This window comes from Chamaea fasciata, unplaced genomic scaffold (genome assembly GCF_029207755.1).
Source record: "Chamaea fasciata isolate MVZ Bird 193981 ecotype frontalis unplaced genomic scaffold, bChaFas1.0.hap1 SCAF_3, whole genome shotgun sequence".
Lineage (NCBI taxonomy): Eukaryota > Metazoa > Chordata > Aves > Passeriformes > Sylviidae > Chamaea > Chamaea fasciata.
The window spans coordinates 89,705,008-89,725,202 of NW_027094088.1; the positions used below are offsets into that span (position 1 = coordinate 89,705,008).

The 20,195-nt window shown below is 36.6% G+C and overlaps 1 protein-coding gene across 1 annotated transcript in view; it reads left to right on the forward strand.

Moving 5' to 3' along the window:
- Nucleotides 1-1,406: 1,406 nt before the first annotated feature.
- The window catches only part of BMP5 (bone morphogenetic protein 5), a 56,821-nt gene continuing 38,032 nt past the window's right edge, over nucleotides 1,407-20,195 (forward strand). Inside the window, exon 1 of the mRNA XM_066180550.1 lies at nucleotides 1,407-1,890. Within this exon, the coding sequence (XP_066036647.1) occupies nucleotides 1,407-1,890 (484 nt within the window). The remainder of the gene's footprint in view (nucleotides 1,891-20,195) is intronic.

Genomic DNA, 20,195 nt, shown 5'->3' on the forward strand with positions numbered 1-20,195 from the left:
CAGGCTGTGGGATTAAATCTTAGCTTTTCGTATTTACTGGGAAAAGTAGTATAGCAATTTATGTGTAAAAATGTTCTTTGAACAAATTATCATTGCAAATTACAGTTTATGAAAGTTGTGACTATAACCATAATTACAGCATTGGCTGTGCACAATTTGAAATCTTGCTCGCTGAATAAATTTGTTTTCATTCAGAATGCATTCCCAACATTTTTAGAAAAGAGTGAATCAAGCCTCACTGACAAAATTTCATGCAGAGTTTATTAAAAAGGTCACCTTTGCTTGCTAAATTTGCCTAAAACATAAACTTTTCTTGAATTAGTGAGATGCAATTTTAGTCTGTTATGAGAATTTCCTACTCAGGTTTACTAAACCATAGACTCGTAAGGAGGCTAACAAGAGCTTCCATATTACACCATCTGTATATCCTAAAATTGTTAAAGTTTAAATTGATTGCTCAAGCTGTTAAGAAAAAAACAGCCAATAACCAAACTTAGGTGTATTACTGTAAATTGGAGAGCTGGGGGAGAGGTTTAAAGCTCTATCTGGCAAGAGAAGGGTTAAGGACTTTTTCGCTATACCCGTTTCAAATTACAATGAGAAGCCTCTTCTTTCTCAGCAGGGTTGTGCTTACATTAGTCTTTAGATCTCTCTTGAAGAGAGCTGTTATATTTGTGCCTGCTACAGTTGGAAATAACAGTTCAGAAGCTGAAAAGGGTTGAATGGATTTACAGAAGGTTATTTTTTGCAAGTAAATTCATGGCAACACATTAATTTGATTAGTACATGCTTTAGAATTACTTTACACTCAAGCGATTCAAAAGATGTTAAAGTTATCTCCAGGCTGCTGGACAAATATGTGTTACACCACCAAGGTACAGATCAAGACAAATCTGTGACTCAGGATTTTATCTTGGGAAGAGCGCAAGGTGTACGAAGAACTCAGAATAACAAGGGAAGATAACTCTGGGAACTACAATGTGTCAGAAGAACATCTCTTGCTAATACAGCTCCCCACCAAAGACCTGGTTTTCTAAGGTTTATATAGGAATGCCTAGGTCAGCTGACAAAATACTGGTCTTCTGCTCCATAAATGCAGAAAAAACGATAACAACAGTGGAAAATTGGAAGTCTGAATTTCAGCTTTCTTAGAAATAACTGCAACCTGACACATTCCATAATATTTAAACAGGGTGGGGGGTGAGGAATCACCAAAGATGTTACGATGTTACGTTTAGAGATGACATTGACATGAAGAATAGGTAAATTTTGTTTTTCAGCTACTGGGAAAGCAGACCTCATAGGAACTCAGAACAAGTAGGAGAAAAGTTGTTTGTTTCTTGTTTTTTTGGTTTTTTGGTTGTTTTTTTTTTTTTTTTTTTAACTTGTTCTTTTTCTTTTCAAAGATGAACCTAACTGCGCTCAAAGCTTTCGTGGGCTTGCTCTGGAATTGCTGGGTTCTGGTGGGTCACGCACAGGGAGGTTTAGGAGACAATCATGTCCATTCGAGTTTTATTTACAGGAGGCTGCGGAACCATGAGAGAAGGGAGATTCAGAGAGAGATTCTCTCTATCCTGGGTTTACCTCACAGACCCAGACCATTTTCACCAGGAAAGCAGGCTTCTTCTGCACCCCTTTTCATGCTGGACCTGTATAATGCCATGACAAATGAAGAGGATTCTGAGGAGCTGGAGTATTCACTAAAGGGATCAATGGCAGGGGAGAGCAGAGGGATACGAAAAGGATACCCTGCCTCTCCAAATGGATATTCAAGGAGAATACAATTATCTCGCATGACCCCCCTGACCACACAGAATCCTCCCTTAGCCAGCCTGCACGACACCAACTTTCTGAATGATGCTGACATGGTCATGAGCTTTGTCAATTTAGGTATGTGGAAATATTTTTTTTGTTTTTGCTCTCTCTGAAAAACTGTTAGCCTGATCTTGTGAAGGGCAAACCTCTCGGCTGAACTGTAACCTGTTCTAAAACAGCAGGATGGGGCCCAGGCTGCTGTGCCACTGGTAAAAGAAAAATCATACGGATGGTAAAGTAGCTACATTGTAGGTGGCCATGGAAAAAGATTTTTCTCACTGTTTATATAAAGTCAGTTTCTATAACTTCCCTCTGCTGGCTTCTGTTTTCTTTCTTTCATTGATGTAATGAAAATTTTAGCCTTAGGCCAACTAACTCCTTTTTTTTTTTTTAAATCCCTAAAAATCAAACACTTATGCTTATTGCTCAGTTATTTCCTTCAGCGTTTTCCTTAAAGCTTACATATGAACAAACATCAGTTGTTAATATTTTAAAGCCTAGAAAGGTATGAAAAGGGAAAAGTTAAACCATAAAAAAAAAAAAAAGATTCTTAGCTTATTTAGTGGGGTATTTTTCTTTTGTCAAGAGTCAGAGTTTCAGAGTTTTATTATCTTTTCAGTTGGATGGCTGGATTTTAAATAATCTGTTGCTGTTGCTTTGTTATTCCTATTTAATAGCAACAGGCTGTATTTTATTATACTACTATGGTGCTCAGAATCAACAATGGTTCTTAATTTCTCTGTCATAAATAAATTAAATGACAAGTAGAGTATTAAACACTAGAAACATGCAAGCAAAGAATGCTTTTGAAAATTATATAAATTCAGATACAAAACCTGATAAAACTAAATTATATTGGCTTCTGAGTGTAATAAACATGCTTGCCAGTTACATTGTAGGAGAAAAAAGTTACAGATTTCTTTACTAAAATGCAACTTAAATCTTATCTAGAAAGCTGCAAATAGTTCATGAAATTCATTTGGTATTTTTATAAGCATTTGAAATGCTTCAGAACTCATAAATTTGTCTAAAAAAACCACTTCTCACTGGACCTGAATAGCAAGAGATTTAACTGAAAATGTTAAGTTTCATAATAAGCTGGAACAAATTCTGATGAACTCTTGTTTTCCAGGGTAATACTTTCTTTAGAAACTTTTTAACAGTTGCAGATGTTCCAAAATACCTTCATTTTTACGCACATATTCTATACCTCTATGTCTATCATTTTTAGTAAATACTCCAAATACAAAAATTCTAGGAAAGTAAAAATCTAGACTTTATTTGCCATAATAATAAAATCACTTTTCATTAATTATTTGGCTGACAAGGAGGTGTTCAAATCTGAGATATTTTTCCTTAAGAGTAACAGATGTCCACACCTCTAAATACATTTGCTTGTTGTTTTTGCTCCGGAAATAGCAGGTTAGGAAACAAATGGAATCTGTTTTCAGAATATGTGTTTCTTTTCATTAAGGATATATTGCTCATGTATTATTTTTAAATTAACAATGTGTGCCTCAATTTAGCCCGAGTATCTGGAGTCAGCTGAATTTAAAATAGCAAAGTTATACAGAAAAATCAGAAATGTTCTTATCCTTAGCATTAGTCAAGACACCAGTCCTGCAAAAATTTTCCTTGTGTGTCCTGAGAAGTGCCCTCTGTAAATATATCAGGGTCCATTCCATCAGCGTTCCTGAGGACTATTTACATGGGACCTAGCCTTTGATTTCAGAAATGTCTTTGATTACAATAGGATTTCTTGCAGTGAATGAGCAGAAGTCTTTGAAGTTTCAGTGTCAGATATGTCCTAGGCTGATCCTACTGTGCTTTCCCAGACAAAAACCTCCTCTTGAAGAGCTCAGGTTTCCACTGAGTGTCTTACCTTGGGTTGGAATTTTCTAATATTTGTCTTATTTTGTTGGGATGCCAGTGTTGCCTTAAGAAAATAATTCTGAGAAGCTAAAGATTATCTTATGTTTCAAAACTGTGAAAACTGGAGCTGAGATGCTGTATTTTTCTAGTGGTTAATATTAATAGACACCATTAACTTCTAACAAAATACTGTGTAAATATAAGGTTTAATTTGGCATCTGTGAAGTTAGAATGTGTCTCAGCTCTAAGTTAGTTTAAATCCTAATTCACTTTAAATACCCTTCCATATGAGTTGGATATTGTGGTATATCACACACTCCACAGTATAAAATGCGTAAAAAATATTGATGACCAATATAGATTAGCTTCAACATTTTTATTAAACAATCCAATGTTTCAGTATAATTAACATAAAAATGAAATAAATCATGGAAACAAGTAACCATTTTATTTGATTTATTCAGTATGAGATTGTGGCAGATGAGGGCAAGCTCTTTTAATGGAGAATGGGGAAAAATATGCAGTGATAAGTGAATGCTAATGCTGTACCTTAAAATCAATAAATGCTGATGCAGCACAGTAATAACTCAAATGGATTTAGAATTGAAGCCCCAGTCAACTTGCATTAAATAAATCTGCTCTGAAAATAGTATTCACCATGTTCATACTTGCACACCATTAATTACATAATATGTAATGAAAAAATACTATTAATCATCATGATATTTTAAACTGAAACTTTTGTATATAGTTGTACCAGTTATAACAATTTAAGATGTATATATTGAAACAAGAAATATGTAGCTGAGGTATTGGATAGAAATTATTAAGCATAAGAATTGAAAAGACTGAATAAGATTAAAAAGTAAAGAAAAAAGAAAACAATTTTGTATTAGAGAATAAATATTTAAGTTTACATGCTAACTTTGATTAAAACCCCAACCTGTCTGACTGCAAATGCCTGACTTTCTAAAACAAATTTAGAAAATAATTATCAAGGGAACTGCAATCAAAATTCTGTCAGGCAACCAAGGAAAAAAATAAGAATGCATTTATTTCTCCTGAAATAAAAATTTTAAACACCTGCTCTTTCTACTGGAATTTATATCAGAATTTCCATTGCTTTCTTTCCTGAAAGATACAACAGGAAAGAGACTATGTCTTGTCCTGTGTTTTGTATAAGACTGTGTACGCTGGCAACTCTCCATAAGTATTGATGAGTGTAACAGAGGAGTTAATTGGGTTTGGTCCAGCAGTAAAAGAACAAATCCTCCACCAAACACACCAGGGTTTTCAAAGATCTGATTATATCACCTTCAAATTCAGAATTTTGTTTTCCTGACTGAGTGGACTTTTTATTCTATTATCGTATTTTATTATATTATTGCCAGGCCCTGACTCTTCAGAGTCCTGGCATCTTCCTTTTGGCTGGTCTTCCAAAATGACATATATAGGATACCCTATTCCCGAGAGAACAGGCAAATAATACTTACGTAGTCCAACTCACTTTTTGTTTACTCAAAATTTAGTTAGGGAAGGACTTTTTTAAGATAAATGTTAGTGTTCCCACTCTTCACCTCTTACAAAAAGAGGCAAATTGAATAAAATAGATCTACATGGATGAGGCTTGATAAAACAGCAGCACTTTTGTAAAGTACACTTAAGTGTTTCAAATACTGATTTTTCCATTATCATCAGTGATCATTAAATCCACTATACTTAGGCGTTCCTTCTCATGCCATTCAAAAGATCTGTAATTTTTTTTACAGCGTGTTAATTTTTCTCCTGACAGATTGTTTCATTTGCTAAGTAAATCTGTTTTCTTTCTACATATCTTCCTGTTAATTGATATGAACCTTCCATAAAATGGGGGATATATATCTGCTTTTGTGGCTTTTTTGTTATGCCTTCTTTTTTAGGATATAAAATTAATTTCAAAAACTTGAGTGTGAAGATCACAATAAAATTTGTGACCCTGACGTACATGTGCTAAGAAGGATACAATAATAACTGAGATTTTTAAAGTAACAAGTACACCCAGAAAGACATTTTTTCATCTTCACAGACAATGTGAATGATTGCACAATCTTAGAATAATTTTGAAACCGCATGCGCTGTGTTCAGTTCTTAAACCAGACACTGAAATCAATGGAAATTTTGTCTGAGGCACAGAGGACTCTTCCTATTGCTCCAACTTCTCTATCCCAACTTTGAACACTGTTTTACAGATTATTTTCTTCTTTAAAACCTGAATCATTAGGCAAATACATAAATTCAAAAGATTTATAGCCCATTGTATTCATTGGAGAATGCTAACATGGCATAGAACAAATTTTACAGCTACTTTGAGAAACATATAGTACATCAATCCACACCAAATACCTGTACAAATATATTTTTGTTACACACAAAAAAGAAAGGATTCTGTACTGCAATCAGACCCTGAGCATAAATAGTAGCTCGTTTCTTAAATAAAACTAATTCAGTTTCTACAACCTTCCACTCACAGCTAACATATCATCAATGAGGAATATGGGGTGCTAAGCTACAAAATGCCAGGAGCTGAGGAAGGGGTTTGAAAGATACAGGCAAAAAGGCCTCAGGATCATTAACTTTTCTCCTAAAGCTCAGGAATGAGCACACTTTCTTTCTTTTCCACAGGATTTCAGAGGTTGCTGTCTTTAACTGTATGTGAATTTCTTTGGCTGTGGTACAGTTTTAGTGTATAAATGCAGGCTCCTAATGAAAATATTGATACAGCCTTGCTGAAGTGATGGAAAGAGCGCTATTATCTTGCCTTGAACAGAGGGATGCTATTACAGAGATAACACTGGTTAAATAGCAAATAGATCCCATGTCTTTAATTGTGGAATTGGATCAATACTGAGAAAAAAATGAGAAAACGTTTGCAAAGCTTTTATTCAGTGGCAACCCCAAGTCAATAAGGTGTATTTTTTCACTTCTTTACATAACATTTAGAGCAAATTTGATCAAGCAGGTCTCACTTAATTTTCATCTGAAGTAGACATCACTTGGCATCTTGAAACCCTAAGACTTTTTTTCCCCATTTATTAAAGTTTTGTCACCCAGTCAGTGAATAGAATGAATTTCTTGTGACATGGTATAGTCAGGCATTAGAAATAACTATTAATTATGAAATAATTTTCTATGATCAAATTAAATATTAAGACAACTCTTTGCAAAATAATTTTTTTTTTGTTTCTAGAACAAAAGGACTTTACTCACAGGATGACATGAGCTAAAAATCCTCATCCAATACTTACAATTCATTAGAGTTTTAACCCATTTTTGTGAAATGACAGAGCAGTTTTTAGAGATTGCTTTTAGTTTTTAGCAAGAAATATTCTCCATATCCCTTTTTTGAATTACACTACGTTTGTTGTTTTACATTGAAATATTTTATAATTCGTTTGAAATCTCTCAAGTTGCATGAATATTAAGAACTATATAGCACTACCTCAAAATAGGTTTGTGTGATCCATAAATATCATCTAACAAAATAATGTTTTTATAACTGTCAATTAATTTTTTTGCCAAAGTTAACACTTTAAATCCAAGTAAATTATTGTATCCACCCAGCCAAAGAAATGTCAAGCTCTCCATTTACTGGGGTATAAAACTGTCTGACTCTCCTTGCCAACAGGTTTGAAAGAAATTGCAGATAACTAAAGAGAAACTGATTTAGCAGATGGTTAGACGTGCATAGTGAAAAGCTATATATATGTATGGATATATAAAAATATATATTCTTATTAATATTTTTCCCATTGGGAAGAACGGCTGACCCAGTTCCGCTTCTTCTTTAGAAAGTGTTCCTTTCCAGACTAAACACAGACTTTGGGTGGGGTTTTGGGGATTGTATGTATTGTACAGTGCATATTTTCCCAGGAAAACACAATCTGGCAGTGACTCTGGCTAACCATGAAAGAGAAAGAGGCATGCTTGTGGAGACATCTCTGTGTGGAGAGTATTAGGGGAGGAATCCTGCCATGGATTGGATGGAGAGGCTCTTCGTTCTCTCGCTAAACTCTGAGTTGTTTTCTTAGATAACTGGACAACTTGGAATCTATATCATCTCCCACACTTACTGTTCCTGTAATTATTTTCTCTGAATGTTAAATTATGCAAAGAATTTTACTGTGGCTACCTGCCTACTTACTGCCTGAGTTATGGAGTAATTATGACAGGAGCAGTTCCTTTTTCTTTTCTTTTTAGCCATGGCAGTTCCTTTCAGCTTGCTTTCATAGGCCCACAAACTAATAGAATTTGGAAAAAAATTGATTGATTGCAGTCTGATCATTCTAGGTGTCATCTGGTGTTTCCACATAGCTGAGAATGAACAGTTTATGAAGTGCCAATTGCAGCCTCCAGCTAAAGAAAGGCTCCCCAGGGCTTCAGGAGAGCTCTGGCTGCTACCAGACTTCATAATTATTTCCCACACTTTTCCCTATCCTCTCCTCCTTGTCCTTTCCCTTGTCTCCAACCCCTGCTGCCTAGGCAGGGTCACTGAACTTTAGTTTTATGTCAGTGGCATTTGGCTGTAGAAAGGATTAAAGGCTGAGAAGTGGTGAGACCAGGCAACAGAGTGGGAGATGGAGAGGGAAGGAATGAGAGCAGGCATGACAGAAAACAGCAAAGCACAGGCTGGGCTTTAGAAGGAGGACATCCCTCTTCTCAGTAGAAAACAGCCAATGCACAGGGCTGGATGCAGACCTGCTGGGCATGGGGAAGGTTCACAACAGAGAAACAGCCTCTGCAGAAATTGCTGGAAGATTTAACCCTACTCCTCTGTGCCTCACATGGAGCATGATGTTGCAGCACTGAGAGGATTTCCCATGCCGGTAGAATTACAAAAGTGGAAGTTCATCATGGTAGGGAGAAGGTGAATGCAGATGGGGAAAAGCAAAAAGCATGATAAAGACAGACAATGTACAAATGAAAGGCAAAATTAGCACAGGTGTGTGTTTCTTCTCTGAGTGAGCCTTGAAGGCAAAAGGGAGCACTTTTCCTCTGAATCCCTTGTGGAAGAGCAGCTACCTCAGCCTCCCCAGGCACTTGGCTTCCCAGGCAAAACTCTTCATCCTTGCGAAACAAAATGCAGCTCCCCCCACCCTTCGGTATGTGTGTGCCGGGAGTACACAGACGGGCTACTAACATTTGCAGCCATAAATAACTTAGGAGCTGCTTTTAAAAACCGCAGGTTAAAGGATGAGGGCTGCCATGACGCACACAGAGGTTGAGATCAGAGGAGCAGCTAAGAGGGGTCAGGAGAAACAATGAATCCCCTTGTTCTGAGTCATATTTATGAGTACTCCATTGCACCTAAAGTTCATATTTATTGGCTAGGCCATGGGGTTTCCCCATTTGCTCATCTCTTAAAATAACACCCCTGGTTAAAATTTCCTATAAAACACAGAAATGCTACAGCAGGCAGAACTTGTCAACCCTGACAACTACATTATTTAAGTTTGTGGGTGGGGTACACCAAGCAAGAGCTAGTTTGTGTTTTGTACTGAATTATGAATTTGTTTCTATACAAAATATGACTGTAATATAAGTAGAACAGGAAAGATTTTATAGCTTATCTCTCCACTCAGAAATTTCCCAGTTATTGAGAGATGCATTTAAGTGTTTAGTTCCCAGCTCTTTTTGAGAAATTATTGTGGTGCAATGGATCAACAACCTGGCTTTATTAACTACTACTATAGCACTCAATACACATGTGGTATGTGAGGCACATGTGATACATCACCAAAATGTGGTTCTACTTTTTTTCCCACTGTAATTCAAGGCAAACTGAGGCAAAAATCTTTAATGAGTCAGAACCTAGAAAGCTAACCAGGACAGCTAGTGCTGGTTCATGATATGTATCTGTAGCTAATAACCAGTCACTCAGCAGAAGCAAAATTCCATGTAATTCTCTTTTTCAAGGGTAATCAGGATGAGGAAGAAATCTGAACAACTGAAATTTCTGTAAGGTTTATCTTTATCTGGCTTAACAGTATTATTCAGACTCCATGAGAACCTTAAGGTCTTTTCCAACTTCAGTGATTCTGTAATTATATCCCTTTGTTGACTGGGTCAATTAGATGAAATTATTGTTGTTTTAATTCACAGGTTTTTGACTGTAGCCAAATTGATGAAGTTAAATTAATATGATCTGGTATGTTGCACCCCTATTCTAGAGTAATTATTGTCAATTAAGAGCAATTTGGCTAGGCATATCAATTTAAAACATTTATTTTTTAAAAATGGAGGGGAAATACACATGGGGTATGCAGCTATAAGATACTGCAAAATAATTTCAAAAACTGATTTGATTGGACTTCTAAAATTGTGAATGGCATAATTTTTGGGCTTAGAGGTGTTAAATTCTGTTCTAAAAAAACCCCCAAAATTCTGGAAAAAAAATACGTGTTCTGTTTGGTTCTAGGCCTTAGAAAAAGAAGGAGCAGGGACACTGAATGAGCAGGGACTCTGATTTTGGGGTATTGGGCAGATGGTACCCGGTGCCTAGAGCCACGAGATTCTGCTGGCACAGTTTTCAAAAGAATTATCTGAGAAATTAAAAGAGTGGAAGAGCAGTAGTGTGGATGATATTGCCATGGGGGCAAGCCCAAGCCCAGTGTACAATCCCATAACAGCTGTAGTCTTTGGGGTGATTTATGATGGTGGAGATCCAGAAGGAACATAGCTCTGGGAAGGTTGTTCCCAAGATTAGCTCAGATGGAATATTTGTCAAAAACTACAAGTCATAACATGCTAGTGATCCCAAAGGTTAATCTGCTGTTCCTGACCAGGTTACCTTGCTGCCTCATATATGAAAATTAAATGTGTGCAAAGGTTTTGCAGTGAGTCATTCCCACCCTCAGCCGAGTCAGAGAGTGAAATTTCAGAGCAACCTAATAGGAAAATCCTGAAGCACCTGAGATAGAGAATGAAAACAGTGTACCTCTGTTTTCTAGTCCATAAAATGAGAATGGCCTAATACTCCTGCGTTCACTTTCTCTTCTGTGCATTGTCATTCTTTGAAGTTGCAGATTTTCAGTTGGTATAGCTTTCTTCTTGTGAAGCCTTGTTTTACTCTGGCTGTGTGGTCCTTGAAATACTTCGCTTCTAAAAGCCTCACAACACCTTGCATTTCATCATGGTGATCTCACTTGTTATTTTAGAAAGGGCTAAAAAAGGCTCTTCTATAAGGGCAGCAAGTTTGTTATTCTTAAAATAGACAGATTACGAAACAATGAAAATGAAAAAGAAGCACTGGATTTTATACACCAAAACTGAGATTTGTGTTTTGATGTAATGAAGAGAGGAAGTGTGGCTAGCTTAGTTCTTGTTCTCAGAATATAGGCTCGTGTCTCTCTGAGTCATTTGTACATGCATATCAGTCTGTGTGCATGGCTTTGTGTATGTAATATAGAAAGCATGTAAATCTCTTCAGTTTTAGTCACTGGAATTTTTTCCCCCTTAAATCATAATATTCTTTCCCATCAATACTGTGTGGCTTTAGCAGCCCTGACCTTTGAGGCTGCCTGTTTGGACCAGTGTTTATCAGATGACCATTTGACCTCCTTGTTAATTGTACTTAATTACATCCTGTTGTAACATTTTGAAATAACGAGGAGAGTTTATGGATCTGCTCCAAAGACCTGAAGACTAAAACAGCAGCAGAATTCAGTGGTATGAGGTGCTGAGTAATCTTATAGTGAGGATAATGAGAGCTGTGGCTCGTCCAGTCAATGAAAAAAATTAGATCCTTAAACCAGTCCTTTTCCATTTAGGATCATTGGTACTTCTTTGAATAAATAACACTTTTTATTATTTTATTTTGTTCTGAGAAGGGCTTCTCCTGTCTGACTAACAGCTTGGCTGTTTCTCCAGAGAGATCAAGAAAGGAGTGAGATATCAACAGTACTGCAAGGGCTGAAGTTCACATCTAATGATATAAGAGACAGTAGCCTCTGTTTTCACAAACGATGTTTCTGTAGTTTTCCAAAATTTCACAGTTTCTTATGCTTCCATAGAATTCCCAGTTCCCATGGGTTTTCTGAGACTTGTATAATATTTGCTACAAGATTTTTTGTGCATTGATGATTTATGAGAACATTTAAGGTTTCATTAAAGAGACGCAATTATCCCCTGCAGCAGCAGAAAAACAAAAATGAAAACAAATCAATATCCAGAAAAAGCTGCAGTTCTTTAAAATCGTCACTTTAAAAGCTCAGAAATCAACTTCAAGGACTTTGTATTTAACAGTGCTTTTCATATAGTCAATCGGTTTTGAAACACATGGCATTGACCATATCACTTCTCACTAGTGATGATATATATCTATATCTATATCTATATCTATATCTATATCTATATATCTATATCTATATATATTTCTTTTTCTGTTGTTGTTCCATAGCTTACTTTCCACAAATCTGTATATACTTGATTTCCTAAAACACATGAAGGAAAAAGTGAATACAAGCTACCAAATTATCATTACCAGGTGAAATTCTACTCCCAAAATTTTAAGGCAAGGCAAAAGAATACGTTCAATTCTTTTTCATTATAACAGTGATAAATAGACTTACTGCAGAATGGAGTGCCATAAAAAATTGATTTTAGTGGTTAACTGCACACTATTATGGCATTATTGCAATGGTTTATCATCCAGCATGAGTCAAATTCTAGATAAAAAAGATAAACTACTTAGGTCTGTGCTATGAACGTTCGGCTGATGCAGTACTGCCCATGGTTGTCACTGTGAACTGAACACTATTGTGAAAGCTAAAACTCTGTACTGTCTTTCATGTAGCAAAGGTTGAACCTATAGTTCAACTAGACACAAGTGCTTTTACATAGTTAAATTATTTTTTGCGTATTGATTTAAATTACAGGCCCATATGACTAAAAATAAAACACAGAATTTGCTGGATGTCACAGTAAGATATTCAAAAGATCATAATTTTTAAATCCTCTTGGATGTTAAACAATAGAAAGTATAACTGAAAATATACAATTAAATACGATGACTTTCAAGAAGGGCTGGTTTCTTTTTCAGAATTTTGAGAGGTAGTATAATGTGACACTATATAGTATTGTATATGACAGTAATTTAATTTTACATATTATTTCAGAATAAAATTTTTTCTTTTCTTTAGTTCTTTAGTTATCTTCCATATTGTATCCTATAGATATCAACTATGGTTCTTCAAAAGGTAATTTTTTTCATCTTTTCTTAAACTATTGAATTAATAATCATGTTTAGTGAGGCTGTATGTAATAATGAGATCACACTTACAAGGATAAGAATTTTTATCAGATTTTATCAATTTTTTAATTTAAGTAAGTATATCTTAAATATATTTAAAATTTTATAAAATATGTGGACTTATGTATTTTTCTATAGAAATATAGATATGTATTAATGCAAAATCCAGAGGAAATTGATGCTGTAGAGTAAATTCTAAGACACAGATCACGGAATATTCATAGCTGGAAGGGACTCATGAGGATCAAGTGCAACTCTTAAGTTAATGGCCCATATAGGGATTGAAACCCCAGCCTTGGTCATATTAGCACCATGCTCTGGACAACTAAGCTAATCTTGAGGTCAAATAGTTTAAGTTCATGCTGAAATTCATTGGGTCAGAATGAAGAGAGTAATTTCATTAAGATAACAGCATATTGCCACTATTTTGATTTCCCTGCAGCTGTGTTCTTCTTCCTCCATATTTGTATGTATTCCTTATAAATGCACAATACAAAGGATATGCTTATTAGCATGTGTGTGCACTGGAGACCTTGTCTAAAAAGCATTCATCACTCAGCTGGAACCAGTACACAGGCACAGTCATGAACTGAGTGTCTTGGCTCTATGGGCACAGCTCCCAAACAAGTTATGACCTGTTCATGCTGTATTTACAATACCATCTGCTGCTGTACAGTAATGAAGCTTCTTTGATTAACATATCACTATATCTTTAACATTACATCATTATATCAGTGAGATTTACCACAAACTCCAATAAATCATGCTGCTTCTCCTTGTATGCAGGTAAGGAGAATGTTTTCATCAAAATGGGAATGAAAGCATGTCTCCAAAAGATGAGACTATGATACTTCCAGATGGACAAATGGGGTTTTTTACTTCATAAAAAACCTAAGCCTATCCCCAAAGATTACAGCAGTTGTCACTCCCAAATCTAGTGGAAACACAAGTTTAGAGTAAGTGTGAGCAGAGGCAAAGGTTGGATCAGCTTCTGCAAAATGCACGTGAAATATTCTTGGTGTCGTACCAAAAAAATTGCAGGTCAGGTTCCCACTCCCTTCTCATTCTTACCTTCTGCTCAGAAAGACGCACTAGTTTTTTTCTGGGGCACATCACCTCAGCAGAGTACAAGCTCCAGGAGAGCATCTTTGCTGTTCCAGAGAAGTGTTACATCTCTAGTGTGACTATAGATATCACTACAATCAGCTTGGGTATTGTGTTTGTAAGTAACTGTGTGAGGAATATGAGGAATGCATTCTCACATGGAATAACACTGAAAATGCAGAAATATTAGCATGTCCACAGTCCTGGGCAAGTAGCTCCAGGTGACTGAGCCAGGAGCAGTTGACCTCCTCAAGTCCCCTCCAACTGCAGCCCCTCTGTGACTGTGACAGAGTAACTATAAAGAAGGGGGGCCTTACTCTTGTCATATACATTGGCATCAATCATTGGGTTTTTTTGGAGAAGAGTGATGATCTTGCATCAGAAAATTATTGGACAAACAGTACTATGTGCTCAGAATGTCATGCATTCCTACTGTCATGTTACCTGGAGCTAATCTGAGCTCTTCACATGGTTTGTGAAGGTTATTTTTCCCTTCCTTTGGCAGTGCAGGTGTAATGCTGGATGGCCAACCCAGAGGTATTTTATACACTAACAGTCAGTGAGTTTCTGCCCAGAAAGAGGGTCAAAATGATCATTAACTTGGTAAGTTTTAAACTTCTTTCAGGAAAAAACCCCCACCCCAATATTTTTTCTTCTTGTTTAGGGGATTTATTCCATGTGGGGGTGAAATTATCTCTGTGAGAATAAATCATGGTCAGATTAGACTGACAGAGCTGCTGAGGAGAGGATACATTTTGAATCAGTGTTAACAAGCTGTTAAAACCACGGCCAGGTCCCAAACTGGCTGTGAAAACCTGCCGTCTGAAAGTGCCATTCCTCACTACCCCTGGCCAGTCTCCTGTCTGGTCTTCCTCCTCATCTTCCTCCTGTTTGCCTCCAGTGTAATGTCTGTGAGGGCTGTCCCTGCTGTGCTTCTGGTCCCATTGCTCTGTCCCTCAGCATCACTGCTTAGGCTCTCCTCGGTGGCCAACAGCAAGAGTGTGCAGGACAAACCTTCAGAACAAGGGCCAACAGATTATGAAAGATGATGTTTGGTGTCCCTACATTTTCAATTTTAGTCTCCCTACATTTTCAATTTTAAGATAATGACTCAGTATAGTGATTAGCCCTATACACATTTGTGCAACCAAAGGATAAATCAGATGACTTCTGATTTTATTTGAGCCAAGCTGATGTAATAAGTAAGTACATGGCCTGTGAGCAGCTATTTTTTGCGACTGTATTTAATATCCTGTCTATAATATAGTCTAGCAATTTTTTTTTTTGATTTCTTATATGTAAAGAAGCCTTCTTCTACTCTCTAAATGAGATGTTCTTGAGGACTTCCTTCCTTATCCTTGTTACAGCTGGACTGTTTTTATGGAATGTTTGGTCAGTGTTAATGGGTATGGGTAATATTAAAATACTCAGATATGGGCACAGAGTAAGGAGAAAATATTGCCTATCCAGTCATATCCAGTTTGGGGTGCAGACACAACTTCCATGGAAGCATTTCCAACAAATTCCACAGAAGAAAATAGATGGAGTTTATTAGACAACATGAGTGAATGGTAAATGGTAGAGTGACTTGCCACCTCTGGCTGGAAGTGAACAGAGGGTTAACATGAGCAGAAACTAAGGAGATGTGAGAAGATAGAGTGCACTTTAATGTTTAGCTTTTCCTCCCCTGCCAGTTGCCCTATGATGATATATGCCCTTTCACCCTCCTCAGAAGTTATGTTCCGTCTGTATACTTTTACAGTGTCAAAACAGTTATAACTTACACCTATTTTCTGACCATTGGATCCCAAAGGTATAACTTTTGTTTCTATTCAGTTGCAGTTGAACCCAAGGGGGATCTTTTTTTCTGTCATTTGTTAACCTTGAGGTTGTGTTGATCTGACATCCTGACTTTCACACACAGTCAGAAACCTGGCAATAATTGTTAGTTTTCTTTGTGATGATCTGTGATTATAGAAAAAATTAAATGCAAGAAAAAATGGAAGTCTATTGACAGATGGTATCAAAATTTACTGGCTTTGCCAAAGGTGAGGCAAAATAGACATCATTGAAAATAGCAGACAAAATTAGCAACCTGAGGCTTTGTGGTGTAAGGATTAGCTAATTTATCTATGCATTAGCTCAGAACTATGTAATAGAGGGATCTTTGAGGAGTTCTGTTTTTCCAAGTTAAGATTTATTCATCACTGATGAAACTGAACACAAACAGAAATCTAGTGGATTTAGATTAACATATGTATTTGTGATTGGAGTGCCTTTGTAATACAGCGTGCCTTAAAACACTAAAGAAACAGCAGACTCCTTACTTATTAAATAGCACAGATGTGCAGTTGTATCTTTTGTTGTGCTTCGTGCTACAGCTGAGTAACTGGAGTGAAAAGTTGGCATTTGTGAGGTTGAAAGACACAGTGCATTATACTGTCAAAACCATCAGAAAAAGGAGATTTTAAGAAGTCACATTGCCAACTATCTTTTGTGTTAGGATTGCGATAATATTCAAACTTAGACTCTCAAAGTTCTGTTCACTTCTAAAACTCGATCTCTTTGTCTGGTTACTTCTCCTCTTGTATTGTCCGGGTTTAAAGCTGCATAAGAAAAGCAGGGTGTTGCTGTCCCACTTATTTTGTATCAACAGCTGAAAGCCTTCCAGCATTTAATTATTATTGGACCAGCTGCAGTGCAGCACTTGTTTTGACTTGTTAAGCAAGTGCATTTGACTTGGAAGAAGAGTAAATTGAATGAATAACACATGTTCAGCAACAAAATTTTTAACAGAACATTGGCTATTGAATGAAGACCAGCAATTTCATAAAAACTTTTATGTCACTCCATATTTTAGTGTAAAGTAACAAGAAGGTATCATGGGTAAACTCACAGTGTCCAGATCACCTGGGAGATTATGTGTGAGAAAGCCAGGCCCAGTTATGCCTCTTTGATTGAGGCATTTCTTTAGGTATCTGCTTATAGAAGTTGCTGGCGGGCACTGTTACATGGTTTCTGGGAACTCTTTTCTTCTCATGGTGTATGCTGGAAGCTTTTAACTATTAACTGTGTTCTAATTTTTACAATAATTCCTGAGAAAAAAAAAAAGGGAAACTAATCCTGTTAAATATTCACTTATATTCTAGCATGGGTGTGTAACTTTCATTATTTATGTGGGTACTGTCTATAACATACTAAAGTGAAAACATTGCATGCACATTTTGAGGGGATTAGAAAGTAGAAATCACATAATTTGCAAGTCCACCATAATAATGTTTTAGTCTTTACACTATTTGGAGTTTTTGAAATGTGTGTATTGTTAATTGGCAAGGATCTATGAGATCTTATTGACTACAATAACAAAAATAAGAAATGAACAGCTTAATAATAGAAGAACCTTCTCAGAAGATGTAATACTAAGTGCTTGGTTAAAATACATTAATATATTCTAATTTATCTTTTTCTATAAAGTACAAGATATTTAAATTCATTTCTTTAGGGTTAAAGAAAGAAGACCAATAAGTGAAGCATTTGCTTCAAAAGAAGACAGGCAATGGGGTTTTTTTTGTTGGCTTGATTTTGTTATTATGCTTTTTCTTTTCCTTGTTGCTCTAGATTCTGCTGCCATTGTTGAAGGGTTTTTCATTGACTTTATTTTGATTTGAATTACTGTGCAATTCATACAGTTCAGTAAGTCTCTTCAGTTATAGAAAGGATGTTCTATAACTAAAAAATTTGGACTCAGATGATTTTTAATTTATTAAAATTGTCACTAACTGCACAGTATTTCATCAAACAATTTTAAAACTGGCTCTAATTTTGATAAGCAAAATAGAAAAATGTTGCTCATTGATGTCAGTAGTTGACCTGAAAATAAACAATATATTGAAATAACTAAATTTACAGCAGTATGTCTAGCTTCCACATATGACTGATCAAACTTAATTCTTTGTGTTTTGAACAGAAACTGTATTTCTTGTGAAAGTAATTTATACCATTATTTCAAAACCACATCTATAAATATATAATTACTTTAAATACAACCAATATAATAGTAATAAATGCAGAGGAACTCAAAAAAGTACTGCAGTAAATCATTTTTTTAAGAAACAGAACTGTTGCAATGAAAAAAAAAATCCAAACTTGCCCTTTCTAATTAAGCAAAATCCCCACTGATAAAGAAAATAGCTTTTCTCCAGTTGGAAGGGGATCTGAATGTAGATTAAGTTTCTGACAATGACTTTCGTGCCTAAGATAGGGTATGTGTGGAATGTAATTTTGTGTTCTCCTATTTTCAACCTCTGCATACATTTTTTATGTAAGATATCACAGAACCATAGAATCATTTATACTGGAAAAGGCCTTTAAGATCATTGACTCTGAGTATTAAACATTCACTGACAAGTCCACCACTTTGAGGGCTTCATTCTCCTCCCTGTACCTGTCTTCAACCTCAGGGAGCGGGCGCTCAAAGAACCACTGGCCCAGCTCTATTAAAGGGTGACAGAGAGGTGACGTTTAACTACCTTAACCTTTTCCTCATCCTTTGTTTTTTCCCCACATCCAATAGAATGGATTCTCCTTAGCACTCCATTTGTTGCTGATGTACTCACAGTAACCTTTTTATTGTGTTTTAAGGCAGTGCCCAGATTACATTAGAGTTGGGCTTTGCCTCCTCTAATTTTCTCTCTGCATAACCTCATGACATCCTAGTAGTCCTTCTGATTTCATGTCCCTTCTCCCAAAGTGCATAAACTCCCCTTGTTTTTCTGATTTCCAGCCAAAGCTGTTTGTTCAGGCAGGCTGCTCCTCTTCCCTACTGGCTGGTTTTTGTCACATGGGGACAGCCTGCCCATGGTCTTTCAGATTTCTCTCTTGAAGAGTGTCCATCCTTCCTGGGTTCCTTTGCCCTTCAGGTCAGCCTCCCAAGGGACCCTGCCAACCAACCTGCTAAACAGGCCAAAGTCTGCCCTCAGGAAATCCAAAGAAACAGTTCTGCTGACCCCCTACCTTACTTCTTCAGGAATTTAAAACTCCGTAATTTTGATTGCTGTGCCCAAGAGGCCTCCAACTATCACATCACCCACCAGTCATTCCCTGTTCACTAGCACCATGTCCAGTGGGACACCTTCCCTAGTTGAATCCCTCACCAGCTGTGTCAGGGAGTTTGCTTCTACACATTCCAGGAACCTCCTAGACTGTTTTCTCTCCTCTCTGTTGTATTTCCAGCAGACTTCTTGTAAGTTGAAGTCTCCCATGAGAACAAGGGCTGCCAGTTGGGAGACTTCTCCCAGCTGTCTGCAGAACATTTCATCTGCTTCTCCATCCTGGCTGGATGTTCTATAACAGACTCCTACCAGGATATCTGACATCTGCCTTCCCTCTGATTCTTACCTATAAACACTTAACCCAGTTGTCACCACAACAGGCAATCAAAACATTCCCTAATATAGAGGGCTGCCTCTCTTTCATTGCCTTCTCAAGAGTTTATAGCCATCTTTAGCTGCACTTTAGTTGTGCAAGCTATCCCACCATGTTTCGAGGTGACAACTCTTCATCCTAAATGCAAGACATGCAATGGGGTGTATAACTGAAGTTTTATAGTTAAAACACTCAGCTGAATGATTATGGTAATATAAATGGTAAATGTCTAATGTCAAATACTAAAAAGAAATATGGAGAAGATGTGAGAATAAAAACTTATTTAATTCTTATTTTGGTCCTCAACCCCAGCATTTCTTCTGTGGAATGGCTCAGGATGTCCCATTGCTGGGCTACTGGCATCCTGGCAGTTAGGACACAGTCATTGAAATCAGCTGATAAGGACTGAACTGTCCTTTGGCTGAGGAAGGACTCTATCAGTCTGATTTTCTGGAGCTGCAGTGAACTAAAGGGGAAATGTAAATAAACTCCTTTGCTCTGTTTACCGGCTGGTACAGGACAGTTGACCCTTAACAAACAAAGTTGTCTCTCCACTGACTGTATCAGGAAGCCATCTCTGGTATCCAAAGCATTGATTTAAGGACAGGTGACTATATTTTTTCAATTCAATGTCTAACTCGAAATAGATTCTCTGAGTTCAGGCCATTTAAAAAAAAAACAGATAAACCTAGTA